The following is a 17,712-nucleotide window of genomic DNA, read 5'->3' on the forward strand; positions in this document are numbered from 1 at the left end:
ATGTTTTATGTAATAATTTAATGCATAACAATCTATTTGTCTTAACAAATATTCTTGTAACAGCACCTATTAGTTCTCATATGTTTCATCTGAGAATAGAAAGAAAATCTCGAGGTGCCTTTTCGAATCAGTTTAGATGTTGTTTTGTGAATATTTACTCACTATTTGCCTATTCGACATCCAACGACATCAAACTTATAGAGTGAAATATACTGTTGAGCTTTTGCCTTGCAGAGTTTAGCAAAGGTAAGCTGCATGTGCCCTACACATACATTAGCTGTTGGAGAAGCTTTAATTCTACAGCATCTTCACTACACAATAAACCGTCTAGCTAGTCTACCATGCATCCATGCTCTTTAAACCATAACTGACATTGCTTGTAGTTAAATAAAGCGCGATTTTATCACAAGCTAGCTTTGTTATCGTGTTTTTCTGAGCTCATTTCTCTCGGCATTCAGCCTATTAAACACCCTGTAACAAGCTACAAGCAATGTGAAATAGCTCATCTACCATTCAGAGGAGACTGAGATTATTTTGAAGACTGAATTTAGAGAATAATGGATTTTAAGACACACATCCCTATCATTCTAGATCGGACTAAACATCCCTAACTTTCGTCCCTAAAAAGCTAGGTTACGTAACATATTTATGGGCGGGGCTTGTTGTGTCGTTTGCGACACCGATATTGAATAGCTGTGAAAAGCCTTGAAAAACAAAAATAACTTTGGAAGTTAGTGAACCAATCTTTATTTAAAGTACAAAATCGGCATCAGCGTGTCTGATTTACGTATGAAAAAACAATGAAAGCTTTTCGTAGCAATCAATCTTTAAATTTTAGTGAAGGTTTTGTTGGTAGTTGTGTTCTCTCTTTTGGGGAAGACAACTTTCATATGCTACAATTATTATTCTAAGTATCTTACAATTGAAGCACTTTGTGGCACTAAATTTCGTTTTTGTCTTTTTTAATTTAAAACAAATTCATTTTTGTATGTGAAAAGATTTTTTTTTACTAATATTATCGAGTTCGTTTCTTGTGCTTACTTGATTGTACTGGCCGTACTTTTCCTTTATCCATTTGATTAATATTGCTAATGACAACCTTGTTGTGATTTGTTCTTGCAGGAGTCTAATCAGGTCATAGGATATGCTTGGAGTTGGTTATACTTCTGCTGCTGGAAGATTATGCTGCTTTTGCTGCTTTTTTCTTATCAAATAGCTCAGTTGTATAGCTCTATCGGGAAGTTCTATCGGGTAGATCTATTTGTATGCTTTTCGGCCTTCACAGGTTTTGGTTTACCCGCCATTTATTTCTTGGTTTCCTTCATGTCATCATCTTCACTAGCATTTATCTATTACTCGGTTTATTCTATGATTGCCTCTCTCTCCTTTTACATTCACCAAGGGCATGTGGCTTGCCTTACAAGAGCGAAGCTTTATAGCGGAGCTGTGCTTAAATCGGTAGGGATTTGGTTACTCAAATACCTAAAACAAATCCCAATCGTGGAGAGTTTATGTAATTTTTATTTGTACCAATGCAAGAATGATTTGGGATTGAATTTCAAAAACCACCAAAGTTATTAATTCCACATATCTGGGTAACATACGGTAAATCCTTCAATATTTATAAAATAAAGACATAAGTTAGCTCTATTATTGTGAAATTGATGTTGCCGACAGCTTGAGTAAGATGTTTTGTGTAAAATGACATACCGTATGAAATAGTGTTTTCTGGTGATTATATTTTCAAGCACACGACTCGACCATCTCAATTAAAAATGGCGGTTAGCAAACTGCGGCAATCTGAATTTTTCTGTTGTGTATATGATAGTGTTTATATATATTAGTTTATAGCCATGTAATTTAATTATAAAGGCAGCAATATTAATACTACTACAATATTAATCCTACTATAATATTAATACTACTATATTAACGATACTATAGTATAAATATTACTATAATATTACTACTGCTATAATATTACTACTGCTATAATATTACTACTGCTATAATATTAATACTACTATAATATTAATACTACTATAATATTAATACTACTATAATATTACTACTGCTATAATATTAATACTACTATAATATTAATACTACTATAATATTAATACTACTATAATATTACTACTGCTATAATATTAATACTACTATAATACTAATACTACTCATAGAATAATGACTTACTAACTATCATAAGATGCATGAAATAAGGAAGAGAAGGAAGAGAAAGAATTGATGATGACCATAGCTCATCTCATCAGCTCATCTTGTGGACAACCAGACTGCTTTTTATACATTTTTGCATTCAATGATTCGTCAAATCTTTTTAAATCCTTAGTGCTATGCAATTTGAGTTGTGCGCATGAGATAAAAAATTTGATTGGTTAAATATTGTTTGACACTCATAAAGGATTTAACTTTAGTCAATGCAGTTTTTAAAAATACTGGATTTTATTAAAAATACATGATGATTTGAGCACAGCTTTGTTTTATAGCAAGAAAGTTTATCTGTTAGCGCTTTGACTCTGGAGTCATGCTGCTATACAATCCTTGTCCTTCAGCCTAGGCTCCTGCATTTGCCCCTACATTTAGTTGCTGTTTTGTTAAACCTTTATACACTCTATCAATCTAAAGGCTAAATATTTTGAGACATTTTGAAATATTAAACAGAACTAGGCTAGAGGACTGACTTGTAAGCGATTCTGTATCCAACTTTTCAGTAGACCAGAAGCAGCACCGTGGCGCTTCGTGTAAATGTATGAACATCGTAATATGCTTCTCACAATGCAGTCACTTCTAGCTATATATAGACTAGCTGAATGCCCGGCGTTGCCCGGGTAAATAAAAAAGTCTTAGGACAGAACATTTTATTTTTATTTAACATATACAACATTTACCATTCTAACTTTTAAACTTCATATCATGGGAAAAGTGTTTTTTGTGCAGTTCAAAAAATTAAAAGAAAACTGTTAAGGTTTTTAAACTTTTTCTTTCAAACAACTGCAACTTGAAAATTTCATATCATGAAAGAAGCGTTTTGTTGAAATAAATTGGGAGGAAAAAGAAAACTGTAGAGGTGTTTAAATCTAAATGTGAAATCATTAGCAAGTAATGGCTTAATATAGTCTGTTTTGCTACGATTACAGGGAAAAATTATTTGGTATACGGTTATATGATTTTAGTTCGTTTCAGTATTGGCATCATAAGGCAAAAATATCGTATAGAGTGGTATAGAAATCCATAGTAATTATCTAATGCAATCACTTCCTGTTAAAAATCATCAAAATCATCATCATTAAAAAATAGCAACAAAATAATATGTTAACCTTAGTAACTATAGTTACCTACAATAACTTTGGCGCATTTCATAGGTATGATCTGCAATACAATGTAACTTTACAATGTACTGCGTTCAGAGTTCTTACATTTAAAACAGGCTTGTAACATAAACACTGAATCTAACTTATTTAAATGTAGCTTATAAAAAAATACTTGAAGGAAGCTTTAGTATGCATTTTAGTAAACTTTTAACTAAAATCTTATCACTTATCTGTTTGCGAACCCCTTTCTACCCTAACGGATGACGCTGAATTGAGATATAATCACCTAATTTCAATTTTGAGAGAAATTATTATTGATATTGTTTTGCGGAAAAAAAATTAGCTTTTTACGGCAAGGGCGAAAAAGCATCGTGTTCCATAGAGTTTCAATTATTACGTCATTTAGCATGTAAAATCGGGAAAAAGGGTGTATAAAGTATATAGCAAGAGTGTTGATCCAAAAATCCATCGTTGTTTCGTGGTTAGACAATTGGATTTCAAACTTGAGGTCGTGACGACTGTGAGTTCAATCTAGCAGAATGCTAGTTTTTAGTTCAAAGATTTTAATGGCTGTAAAGGACAAACCGACAAACAGATGACAGACTTGGAGATTGATTTACATGTAGAGGGTATAGTGGTGACCTGACAGTGTCTATAATATGGCAACGGTTTCTAGTTAACACATTTGAATATCATTATTATTTCTAGCTGTAGAGTATGGTTTTGCTGTCGACTACATCTACAAAAGGCTTTATATCACCACCTTCTCTTTGAGGACTTCGAGCTCCCCCGGTGGCATCGATGTTTGCGCTTTTGACGGCTCTCGTAGAGTAACCATCACAAGCTCACTGGTAATGCCAACTCGTATCTCTCTGCAGCCATCCAATGGGTAAGACAAGACTCTCTACAGTAGCAAAATGGATATCACCTTTGAACCAATCAGAGCTGAGTTTGGTCGCTACAAAATACTCAATTAGGAGTTGACTACTCATGGAAGATTTTAAAGTTTGTGGTTTCAGAGCAGATGAATACTTGAACAATAAAGCCTGCCAACCAAACCCCATCCCCAAACGTGGTCCAACTAGAAAAAATTCTTAAGGTTTTAACAGTTTCAAATGTACAACATTTGCTTTTCTGTGGTTTTATCTAGTTAATGGTTTCAGCTTAGTTCTTCATGTTTATGTTTTGTGTTATCAAGGTTTCCTTATGGGTTCAAATGTAATCAAGCCTTTGCAGTGCCAATGAACAATTTAGAAGCTCTAGCAAAAAACTAAAATTTACTAACCATTTGCTAAGATGAATATTGGCATAGTATTCTTTATTTGAATTTTTTCTGAGTTGTAATGTTTTTATACCACGACCAAACAAGAGTGAAGCGATTGATTGGGAGATTTATGATAAATGCACATGTGCACACAACTCTCGAAAAATTATCCGTTAACGGCCGTCACCAAACCCTTGCAACGAAATCCTATCAACAAATTTAACTATTTTTCAGTAAAGTTGTTTAAGTATAATAATGATACAAAACGCATATAAACCTATTCAAATATGTTACCAAGCCTTTGAAAGGTTACCGTAAATTCCTAAAACTAACCCATCTGATCGGATTATACACAAATATACAGAATAATTTGGACGAAAATCGCCACAAATTGCTTGAAAAGCTTAGTTTAATAAAAGCTAAGACCGGAAAATGAAACGCCGAGCAACAGATAATAGAACGATAAAGTCTTGCGCATTTCACGAAAAAAACGTGCACTTTTCACCAGCCTATAGCATTGTCGAATTGCCGAAGGTTTCGGCAATTAACATAGGAGTACAGAAATCGTTTCATTCTTGCCGATTTCAATTTTTTCATTTTCAATTTCATTTGCTGACACATTTGAGTTCTTTGGTATTCTAACGGATGTCCAACGCAGTATAAGTAAATGAAATGACGATGATATTTTTTAACGGTTCTTATGAGATTATTACAATAATTAATTATAAGTTTGGATGACTACAGAACAATGACTATGTAGTACAGATTTTCTAAAATTCTAACGCAGTGTAAGTAAAGGGATATTCGATGATATTTTTTCTAACGGTTTTAATGAGATTATTACAATAATTAATTATTAGTTTGGATGACTACAGAACAATGACTACGTAGTACAGCTTTTCTAAAAATCTATATAAATATCACAACTTCATGATATTGTTAGCTATGACGTTTTGAAATGTAAACAAAATTGTGCATTGGTTTGCTATTATTACTATATTAATAATATTGGTTATTCTAATAATATCAGTGCATTTTACTTCTAATATTGGCCAATATTGCATTTCTCTTTTTGCAGGAGGAGAGATATAAACATATAATCTTTTCCTTTCATTATTACTATTTGTTGTATATAATAACACCCACACCCAGTACATTACAGCTACCATTGCAGTTATCCTATTTGACTGCTAATATTGCATTTCTCAACCATCAGTACCCTTTCTTTTTCCCAATATCACTTTGGTCGTGGGCTGTATGACAGTGGAATTTCTAGTGTAAAATTTGCTGGAATTTTTGCTGCAAATGTGTAGCGTTTTCCTGATTCGAGTTAAAGTTGTGACTGTTAATACGATAATTATTCATCAATTAATTGTGAAACAATACAAGTTATTGTATAAACTGTTACTGCAATTTCCAATGCTAAAGTGCTGAAGACATAGCAACTATATCGACATATGCGTATGTAGATTCAATCTTTATGTTGTAACTCAATAAATAATTATGGAAGCCTTTAAATTCAATTGAAAACTTAACTAGGCGTCAGAAAGCTGGCCGTTGTTTTTATATGTAATTAGTTTTAGCAAAATCATTGACTTGTAAAAGGAAATTCTATCAAACATAAAAAATTATTCTCCTAAAACAAAAGTCTGTAAAACCACGTTTTCCGTAGGTAGGATTTGAACTCATGACTCTCATTACCGTAACATATTACTGAAGATTTTCTGATGAGTAAGGGATATCGTTGACAATTTATTTTTTGGGGAACATGTGCTATAATCGATGGCTGCCTGGACTTCCTCTAGCTTGGATTGCATTACTAATAATATGATGCAACAATCATTCATTGTATCGTTCATTGTATCGTTCATTGTATCGTTCATTGTATCGTTCATTGTATCGTTCATTGTATCGTTCATTGTATCGTTCATTGTATCGTTCATTGTATCGTTCATTGTATCGTTCATTGTATCGCTAATTGTATCGCTCATTGTATCGCTCGTTGTATCGTCCATTGTATTGTTCATTCGTTTTGATATGCTGGGCTTTGTGTTCTATCATGGATTTTGTGTTGCGAACATGGAGATTAAAGCTATGCAGCTCCTGTATATTGCAAGTGGAACCCAATAGGCTTTTAAAACTGACCTTGTATCTGTTTTAAATTTGTGCGAGAATTGTATTCTTTTTGGTTTTTATATTGTCTTTGCTATGTTTGTTTTACTTATTAGGAAGACGTTTTTTTTTGTTTACAGCACAATGTTTGTGATAGATGAGGGCACGGGTGCTATATACCATATGTACATGAATGGTAGCCATTTATCAGCAAATGGCACACGTAATAATATCCTCGAGGGGTCGAGCTACAGATTCGATAACATTAGAGGTATGCTAATTGTATTCTATATATTGACTGATTGCCTTAATCTCTCTTCCCCACTCTCTCTTCTCTATTCTCTCTTCCAAACACTCTCTCTTCCCCACTATCTCTTCCCCACTCTCTCCTCCACTCTCTCTCTTCCCCACTCCCTCTTCCCCACTCTCTCTTCCCTACTCTCTCTTCCCCACTCTCTCTCTCTTCCCCACTCCCTCTTCCCCACTCTCTCTTCCCTACTCTCTCTTCCCCACTCTCTCTTTCTCTTTTCCCCACTCTCTCTTTCTCTTTTCCCCACTCTCTCTCTCTCTCTTCCCCACTTTCTCTTCTCCACTATCTCTTCCCCACTCTCTCTCTTCCCCACTCTCTCTCTCTTCCCCACTCTCTCTCTCTTCCCCACTCTCTCTCTCTTCCCCACTCTCTCTCTCTCTTCCCCACTCTCTCTTCCCCACTCTCTCTCTTCCCCACTCTCTCTCTCTCTTCCCCACTTTCTCTCTTCCCCACTCTCTCTCTTCCCCACTCTCTCTCTCTTCCCCACTCTCTCTCTCTCTTCCCCACTCTCTCTCTCTTTTCCACTTTCTCTCTTTCCCACTCTCTCTTTTTCCCACTCTCTCTCTTCTCCACTCTCTCTCTATCCCACTCTCTCTCTTTCCCACTCTCTCTCTCTTTTCCACTCTCTCTCTCTCTTTCCCACTCTCTCTCTTTCCCACTCTCTCTCTTTCCCTCTCTCTCTCTTTCCCTCTCTCTCTTCCCCACTCTCACTCTTTCTCTCTCACTTTCTCTCTCTCTCTGTCTCTCTCTCTTTCTCTCTGTCTCTCTCTCTTTCTCTCTCTTTCTCTGTCTCTCTCTCTCTCTCGTTCTCTGTTTCTCTTTCTGTCTCTCTTTCCTTCTCTCTTTCTCTCTCTCTTGTTCTTTCTCTCTCTCTTTATCTCTCTCTCTTTCTCTCTTAATTTTTTCTCTTATCTCTTTTCACCTCTTCTGTCTTATCTCTTCTCGCTTTTTGCCAAATATACTAATGATGATATTTTAATGAGTTGAGTATTGTCATGTAGAATAATATTGCTCGTTTGTCAGTCCTTCATTTCTCTGGATCTTTTTCTCTATCCCCATACAGTCACTTGTCCTTCTCTATCTCTATACAGTCACTTGTCTCTTTCTATCTTTGTACAGTCACTTTTATGTCTCTATCCCAGTACAGTCACTTGTCTTTCTCTATCCCTGTACATTCACTTGCCTTTCTCTGTCCCTGTACAGTCACTTGTCTTTCTCTATCTCTGTACAGTCACTTGTCTGTCTCTATTCCTATCTATTCGCAGCGCTAAATCTTATTTTCAGTACAAACACGGGCATACAATTCACCAATTTATTTTTTTATGTATACTTGGCAAGTTAATTTTATTGTTACTTCTACTGTTAATTCTATTGTTCCATTTTTTCATGGCTGGCTTTAATCTCATTACAATGCGTTTTAATGTTCTTATTACATCTTGATCTCGCTCATTGTTTTTAAACCTCATTCCACTCCATGTTCTCATTTAGCTGCCTCTCTTCCTTGCTCTTCAACCCCAAACGTTTAACTAAATGAGTGTAATATTGTTCACTGTTTACAAATGATTGACAACATTTGTCATCCTAAATGTTTTCTTTGCCACACTTAGGCGTTAATCTTAGTTCATCGCCATTGAATAACACATCTTCTAAGCTTTAGATGGTTGGGTTGAAGGTTGCAGGCAGGTGATGGCAGGCGCTGCAAGGTAATGTTAGCAGTTGGATATCGTCTGCTTTGATTGTATGCACGATAATCTTTAGCACTGTTTGATTATACATACATGTCATGGACCGGCTTGAATTCATTTCCTGTGTTTTTGAATGCTGTTTCTTTCCAGAGCATGGCTTATTTTTCTTCTCTCCTCATAATTCTTGTGTTAAGGTTTAATAATAGATACTGCTGTTTGTGTAGGTGTCAATTAGTTTAGCGTAGCATATGGATAATTGCCTCCACCCGCTCATTCATTTGCTATTCGTTGTTTCATGGCATTTTACTGATTCGGTGCTTTGGGTAGAAGCTCCATTGGTCTAATCACTATAGATACCAATTAGCACATAAAAATACTCCAAAAAGCTAGAGTTGGAAGCTTCAATTAGAGGTTAAGCTCGTTGTCAGCCCTCTTTCTAGGCTATACATTTATAATGATGTGTTATATATATATATATATATATTTATATATATAAATATTTGGGCAAGCCGCATAAAATGTGGCTTGCCCAAATACCAACAACAATCAACTCAGGTGAGTTGCAGAAAAGTGCGCTATTGGGAACAGCTAAGATCTTGCGGCGAGTGCTCAAACTCCCAGGTCTCTGGTAGGAGACCCGAGTTAGAGCAGAATTTACCACCCATACGGGGTATCCGGGATGAGGAAACAATTTTTTATATATATATACAGTCAAACATGGATAACTCGTCCATGGATAGCTCGAACACATGGTTAATTCGAACATTTCCTTTGGTCCGTTTCCACGTAATGATAAATTGCTATAGATAACTCGAACTCAACACTGTTAATTCGAACTGTTTTTTTGCCCAACGGCTACCGAAACGGTTGTTATCGCTTTAGAAAATCACTTTATTCAAAGCCATAGAGGTAAACTTCATCTTTTCGTAATTCATAAGCGTCGTTATTACCACCATCGGCAAAATATTTTTGTCAACGACTTTTCTAAAAGTTTTGTGAAATTTGATTTATACTGCAATACGATGAATAGCACGGGCTAGCCGGGTCACGCACGCAAGGATTTTCGCCATGCACATACAAAACAAAAATCGCATGTTGTTTTGTATGTGCGTAGCGAAAATCCTTGAGTGCGTGACCCGGCTAGCCCGTGATGAATAGTTTTCCGACGTTGATTCCGTGTTGAATCAACGTCGAAATGTTGAATGTTTAAAACGTCTTAAAAATTGTTGTAATTAAACGTATACGTTGTCTGAGCTACAAAAAACTATTCATCGTTTGACCTAAACACAGAATACGTGTGTACATTCAATAAATATCTATTAAAAAAGCGTGAGTGATATAGAATGTACCGTAAAACCTCGTAAAACTTCTAATTGAACTGCCTCGGAGTGTTGCTCTTAACAAATCCCAGGTAAAGTAAGGTAATCTGCATAAACTTCAAGAAAAAACGGCAAAATTGATCGTGGGTAAAACCCCAAAAGAAAAAAATGTCTTTTCTTTTGAGCATTTCAACAACGATCAAGTTTTGCCAATGTCAATCTGAAAAACGTCCTGGCAATAACATCACCTCAAACAACAAACCAATCTCAAGTGATAGAAAAATCTCTATACTTTTTTCATGAAAACGTTTTAAACTTTACATTAGAAGCATTTAATTTGAAACAAGCCATTTGTGCTTTTGATTTATATTATAGTTTGTATATGTACATGTATCTACTAATAAATAAGTAAATATATGGACTTGTGACAGTGCTCTGATAACTTGAACGCTCTGATAATTCGAACACTTTTGCTCGGTCCCTTGAAGTTCGAGTTATCCATGTTTGACTGTATATATATATATATATATATATACAATAAAGTATAGGCTAAAAGTCAGCATAAAGTGCTCGATACTGAAGTAGAGCTTACTATAAATTTGGTAAGAAATTTATTAAAATTTGACTAAGCAAAAAATTACTAAAAGTTTCGTATTACACAAAAGGTGTGTAACACTCATCAGATAAAATGCATCTTATCTAAGCATTTTATCTGATGAGTGTTACACACCTTTTGTGTAATACGAAAACTTTAGTAATTTTTTGCTTAGTCAAATTTTAATAAATTTCTTACCAAATTTATATATATATATATATATAGCCTGGGCAGTGAATCCACCTACTTCTGCTACTCTTGCTACTCATGCTGTTGTGGTTTTCTAGAGCACCAATCTTGGCAGCATCAATCTCCCACTATGACCAATTTCTCAATTTTTTTATTTTTGTGATGATTTTAAAAATTGTCAATCACCAAATGATTAAACAGAAAGAAATATAGCTGAGCTTTATACATTTGCAAGAAGACAAGCGGCGGGGAAAAGGGGAGTCGTCTAAGGATGCTAAGTATTCAGATAATGTATATTCGGATAATGTACATTCAGATAATGTATATTCTGATAATGTATATTAATATCTCAAACAGATGCAGTGTAGAAGATTGGTAAAAAAGATGAAAATGTCATGGTATGCATATGTCTTGTACATAATAATGTTATGTTGTAGACATGAATCTGGTGTTAAGCAGTGACAATCACCTGCGGAGTCGCCTGTATTTTGGCAATAGAACTCATATATTTTGTTACGATGGAAGGAGAATCTCCTTGCTCACAGATAAATTGGTAGAAAGGTGGACAGTGTGGGAAGATGATCTCTATTTTACTGTTGCCTTTGACAACCAGTCTTTACCATCCGGCTATGATATAAAGAAGATAGCTCTTTCAGCCCCATTATCTTCTGCACGGAAAGTTGGTGCGGTGAAGGGACAGTTGCCTTTATTTATGAGACTAGTTGAGGCTCATATGACTGGTGAGTTACTTGAACATTGAGTTTAGCGTGGCTCTTCCTTATGCAGCGACCAAAGTATATAACATAGACATCAAGTTCGCTACTAGTAGACCTATATTACACTGTCAAAGAAATGCAACTGATTCTACTGTCAAATTGAACTTTCTTATGCATGTGTCTATTTGGTCGTTAGATTAGTGTTGAAGTGGTTGTGAGAGTTGTAAGTCCAGTTGGTTTACTGCTGCCAAATGATAGTGGTGGATTCATTGCTGCCATATTTCGCGACTATTAAAGCTTTTTTAATAGTTTAAACGTGATACGCTATTTCTGCTGTACACAACAACAGAAAAGAATTACTAGGAAATCAATATATTTAGGTAGGGGAGATAATTTGCTTGCGGAGAAATGCCAAAATTTGTCTTTGGTGAAAGGTAAAAAAGTTGCTCTGTTTAGTTCACTCTTGTTATAATTATTATGGAATCACTTGCCTATAATGTGAGCCACATCAGTTCTTGTAATGTATTAATGTATTCAAGTAAGAATCTTTCAATCGAGTAAGATCGTATTTATGTAAAACGAAAGCATTGGCTGTAGTGCTTCAATAGCAGTCCCACCTACTACTACTGTAGTGCTTCAATAGCAGTCCCACTTACTACTACTGTAGTGCTTCAATAGCAGTCCCACTTACTACTACTGTAGCGCTTCAATAGCAGTTCCACCTACTACTACTGTAGTGCTTCAATAGCAGTCCCACCTACTACTACTGTAGTGCTTCAATAGCAGTCCCACCTACTACTACTGTAGTGCTTCAATAGCAGTCCCACCTACTACTACTGTAGTGCTTCAATAGCAGTCCCACCTACTACTACTGTAGTGCTTCAATAGCAGTCCCACCTACTACTACTGTAGTGCTTCAATAGCAGTCCCACCTACTACTACATTTTGATGCAACTTTACAGCTTATAGTTGAGACCAAGGCTAAGTTATACAAGTTCTTGTGACAGCCTTTAAAAAAATCCAAAATGTTTAAGCCATAGGTCAAAGCCATTCGAAAAGAGTACATTTTTTTCATTTGTGGTGCTAAACCAATGATTTTGCTACATTTAAAATAGCCAAATAGATGCTAGCAATCTTTATGATGCAATCATAAAATAATCAGACATGCCGAGTGAACCTATCTTAGAATCTGAGTTTTTATTTTATAAAATGTTTTGTTGTGGTTTGTGTTGTATGCAGCATCAGGAGAGGAGCGGGTGAAATGCTTGGACTGCAATCATTATTGTCTCCCTCCGGTTGACCCGAGCACAGACTATGGCACCTGTGTGTGCTATGCCAGCTATAGATATGAAAACTCCAGCTGCAGAGGTACTTTCCTTTGTATTTTTCTGTAAGCATGAATTTGAGCTATACTTTTTCATAGCTATAAAGATCTGGCTACACTGGCTGATGTTTGACAAGCCTTATGATCATGTTTCAGTGCTTTTAATGGCATGTTCATACTTTCTTCATGACGCTTTATATCCATTCGCTATTTTGTCACTAATTCATGCACTAAGGATTCTATCACCCCATGAACCCACTACTTATCATGTATTGTTAATTCTTAATTGTATTTCTTTAATTGTAATCCTTAATCGTAATCCTTAATTGTAATCCTTAATCGTAATTCTTAATCGTAATCCTTAGTCGTAATTCTTAATCGTAATCTTTAGTCGTAATTCTTAATCGTAATCCTTAGTCGTAATCCTTAATCGTAATCCTTAGTCGTAATCCTTAATCGTAATTCTTAATCGTAATCCTTAATCCTAATCCTTAATCGTAATCTTTAGTCGTAATCCTTAAAAGAATTATTTACCATAATGGCTGGTACAGTATATTATTTCTAGTTGCATTTAAGCAGAGAAAGTCTTCTGTCTACTAGCAGGGCAAGTCAATGAAGTATTGTAAAGGTTTCGTGCGACCTTCACTTTCCTCCACTAGTACAAGACTCGGTGAATGAGTTTATACATATATTTTCTGCTTAGTTCATAGGTTGTACAAGAATGCTCAAGTAACAGGCAATGAACAGGCCCAGAACAGCTCTGCTCTTCTACACAAATGTTCGAGCTTATATAGCTAGTAAGCTCCGCCTCCGTTCTATTTGTCCCGGAACGGCTCGGCCCGGCTCGGTCTTGACTCGGCACGGCTCTGGCTTGGCTTTGGCTGGGCTTGGCTAAACTCTGACCTCATTATTCTGCCTGATTGAGCACAGCCCGGCTCGGCTTAGCTTAGCCTAGCCTGTCTTGACAAACTGTTGTTTTTGCGGAGTTGTTCTCCTGTCGAGCGGGCGAGCAACACAACAGCTTGTCACAAGACGTACTGCACCTGATGCATCAGCTGCACTTATAGGGAGTTGTTCTCTTCCGTCTATGCGGCTTGGTTGCGATGTTATGTCAGTCGCTCCATTGGTAATCATAACGAATTTCGCGCAAAATTTATGTAGAAAAAATAAGATTACAACGTTTAACCAGCGACCCGTCTCTGTGGTAAACTTTAGTAGAACTTTAGAACTTAGGCAACAACAGTGACTAAACATGTCGTTATTTGTGCGCTCACTCAGTTGTATTTCTATTTTTGTATCAGTCAGTTTTATTTGTTCTTATGGATTTTATTTTCAATTTATCTTATCTGTAAATTCTACTAACGTTTACAACAGAGACTGGTATTTGATTAAACGTTGTCATCTTATTTTTTTCTACATAAATTTTTGCGCGAAATCCCTTATGATTACCAATGGCGCGACCGCCATAACATCGCAGCCAAGCCGCGTAGACGAAAGAGAACAACTCCCTATAAGTGCAGCTGATGCATCAGGTGCAGTACGTCTTGTGACAAGCTGTTGTGTTGCTCACCCGCTCGACGGGGGACAACTCCGCAAAAACAACAGTTTGTCAAGACAGGCTAGGCTTAGCTCAGCTCTAGGCTCAGCTCTCAGTGGATCACATTCCACAACAGTATGAGCAATAGCTACTCTTGACGCGCAGCAGTGCCGGTCTTTGTGTAAAGGTCATCATAAGCAGGCACTAAGTGCACCGGGTGCATACATCGGTTCACACAGTCAGGCCAAATATCAAAGAAGCTTGTAAACCATTATTACCTAAATACAGATAGTGCTTTAGGGTATAGTAGCGGTATAGTAGCGGTATAGTAGCAGTCATCACCTTTATGTCTATACACAAAACGAAGATAGAGTTAAATGTACAATATACAAAGCAGACTATAAAATATATAAGCAGGTCTAAACAAAAAATTGTAGTAAATTTTTAATACACTTGTGCCCATTAACTGCTAGGTATGGGCTGCTAGGTATGGCCTACTAGGTATGGGCTGTTAGGTATGGGCTGCTAGGTATGGGCTGCTAGGTATGGGCTGCTAGGTATGGGCTGCTAGGTATGGGCTGCTAGGTTTGGGCTGTATTGAATAAATAAATATAATTTATTTATCATCATTCTTTGGTGTGATTAACATTTCTCACAGTCCTGTTGTGTCGCAGCTATCAGCCCGATGTTGCTCTACGCCACCCGTGATCATGGGCTAGGAGCAGTTGAGCTGTCTAGTCAAGGATGGGCTGTCAATTCAGCTAATGTGCTGCCAGTGATCTCACAAGTTAATCGACCAAATGCTCTTTACTATTATAGCAGCTGCACACAACCAGGTACTTTTCTTTCTGTTTGTCTGACGTTTATTTTTTTGTTGGATTACAAGCTGCCAACTCTAAGAACCTTTGTAGTGTCAAATGGGGCTGACGTCATTTATTCGATGACGACCTGGATACAATTAGAATACGGTTTTACTTTCTATATTGTTATAGTGGCCTAGATATTTGCTCAAATGAGCAAAAATGGTGAAGAGGTGGAAAAGCAGCGGCATTTTTCACATTCTTTGCTTGTAAACTGTAGGCTCTGACTACATATATTGGATAGATTCTGGCCATAGCATTGTCAGGAGCAACAGAGATCTGACAGAGAGAAAGACCATTGTATCTGGTCTCATAGCCGCCAAAGATCTTGCTATTGACCCGCAAGGTGGTGAGTATCCGCTGGCCACCTTTCTCCGTTCTACCTCCTGCCTCAAGCGTGTCTTAAACTCCTGTGTTCTACCTCCTGCCTCAAGTGTGTCTTAAACTCCTGTGTTCTACCTCCTGCCTCAAGTGTGTCTTAAACTCCTGTGTTCTACCCATCCTGCCTCAAGTGTGTCTTAAACTCCTGTGTTCTACCTCCTGCCTCAAGTGTGTCTTAAACTCCTGTGTTCTACCTCCTGCCTCAAGTGTGTCTTAAACTCCTGCGTTCTACCCATCCTGCCTCAAGTGTGTCTTAAACTCCTGCGTTCTACCCATCCTGTCTCAAGTGTGTCTTAAACTCCTGTGTTCTGCTTGCTGTTTCGCTCCGATATTGTTCTCATGTATCATCTAAGGAAATTTCATGCTGAGCCACTATATCAAACAGCAGCCATCTCAAGTTGCTGCCACTGCCTACAACTCTTGACTCTTTCTAAACAGGTATCTCTGTTGAACTCATGTAGGTAACATGTACTGGATTGACTCGTTCACCGGCACTGTGCAAGTATGCCAAACAGACGGCGCGCACTGTCTCATCCTCGCACAGCTTGATAAAGAAGGTGATAATCAACTTGTCTCACTGGCTTTACATGTTTCTAAAGGGTGAGTTCTTTTTTCTGTTTAGCCTCTGCTTTTGGATTCTAATATTTTTCATCAACTAACACTTCTTAATAAATCTATATCTACACCGAGGCTTATATGTGGTAGCATGCTTCTTTAATACCATCAGAAGTCAACAGAGAGAGAGATGAAAAGTTCACTACAGTGCTATTATTAGCTTGTTTGAGGAATCCTCAACTTTAAGAAAGTTGGGATGAGTCCTTCTCTACCAACATTTATATCAGCCATGTGCCAGCTGGCTGATTGTCGTTTGACGAGCATGAATTGCGTGTTATATTAGAAACCTTGTAACCAGGAGTACTTTGCAGTGTCGACTATCAACATGTCAATATTTGTAGGAGACTGTATTAACTCTTTTGCCACCAAAATAATTTTTTCAGCGAGACAATAACACATTCATTAAAACCTAATATTTGATAAGGATGCATATATTTGTTAAATCTTTAGTTAAATCTTAAATAATGAGAGCCGTGTCTGTCAGTCTGTCCGAAGCCACGCTAAGAGCGTTAGGAATAAAATTCACACAAGAATTGAACTCAGATCCTCCATTTTACAGTCGGGGGCTCTAACCACTACACCACTCAGCCACGTTACAAGTTAATTATGCAAATAGTGATTACTCATTACAATTTTCCATTTGCGCAGGAGTACTAGTTGTACTAGTTGAAGTACAAGTTGTACTAGTTGAAGTACTAGTTGTACTAGTTGAAGTACAAGTTGTACTAGTTGAAGTACTAGTTGTACTAGTTGAAGTACTAGTTGTACTAGTTGAAGTACTAGTTGTACTAGTTGAAGTACTAGTTGTACTAGTTGAAGTACAAGTTGTACTAGTTGAAGTACTAGTTGTACTAGTTGAAGTACTAGTTGTACTAGTTGAAGTACTAGTTGTACTAGTTGAAGTACTAGTTGTACTAGTTGAAGTACTAGTTGTACTAGTTGAAGTACTAGTTGTACTAGTTGAAGTACTAGTTGTACTAGTTGAAGTACAAGTGGTACTAGTTGAAGTACTAGTTGTACTAGTTGAAGTACTAGTTGTACTAGTTGAAGTACTAGTTGTACTAGTTGAAGTACTAGTTGTACTAGTTGAAGTACAAGTTGTACTAGTTGAACCAGATGACCTATACAAATTTTTGATACCAAATTAATCAGCTTAAAACTTTACATCAGTTGATGCCATAAAAAAGGCTACAAATGTGTTGTAGAATGTCCCGAGTCTGACGAGTTATTAATATTATTATAGCTTACTGCATTATTATTACTGCTAAAAATATTCACTCTCGCTAGTACTATTGTTCAATAAATGTCACCCAAAGTCCATTGAACTAGAATTAATAAAATCGCTAAGAAGAAATTACGATAAAAATTGGTTTTTGCAAAGCGAAACTACACTCAGGATGGCTTGTAAACATATTTTCTATTGGTTCAACGCTTGCAGATTGTTTTCTTTTGTTCAAGTACAAAAATGATATG

The 17,712-nt window shown here is 36.6% G+C and overlaps 1 protein-coding gene across 1 annotated transcript in view; it reads left to right on the plus strand.

The window, feature by feature from the left end:
• The window catches only part of LOC137387398 (prolow-density lipoprotein receptor-related protein 1-like), an 85,081-nt gene that overhangs the window by 65,227 nt on the left and 2,142 nt on the right, over positions 1 to 17,712 (plus strand). The window contains exons 28-34 of the mRNA XM_068073814.1: positions 4,041 to 4,221; positions 6,849 to 6,979; positions 11,244 to 11,546; positions 12,762 to 12,890; positions 15,058 to 15,219; positions 15,464 to 15,592; positions 16,086 to 16,224. Coding sequence (XP_067929915.1) covers positions 4,041 to 4,221; positions 6,849 to 6,979; positions 11,244 to 11,546; positions 12,762 to 12,890; positions 15,058 to 15,219; positions 15,464 to 15,592; positions 16,086 to 16,224 — 1,174 coding nt within the window. The remainder of the gene's footprint in view (positions 1 to 4,040; positions 4,222 to 6,848; positions 6,980 to 11,243; positions 11,547 to 12,761; positions 12,891 to 15,057; positions 15,220 to 15,463; positions 15,593 to 16,085; positions 16,225 to 17,712) is intronic.

This window comes from Watersipora subatra, chromosome 1, assembly GCF_963576615.1.
Source record: "Watersipora subatra chromosome 1, tzWatSuba1.1, whole genome shotgun sequence".
NCBI lineage: Eukaryota > Metazoa > Bryozoa > Gymnolaemata > Cheilostomatida > Watersiporidae > Watersipora > Watersipora subatra.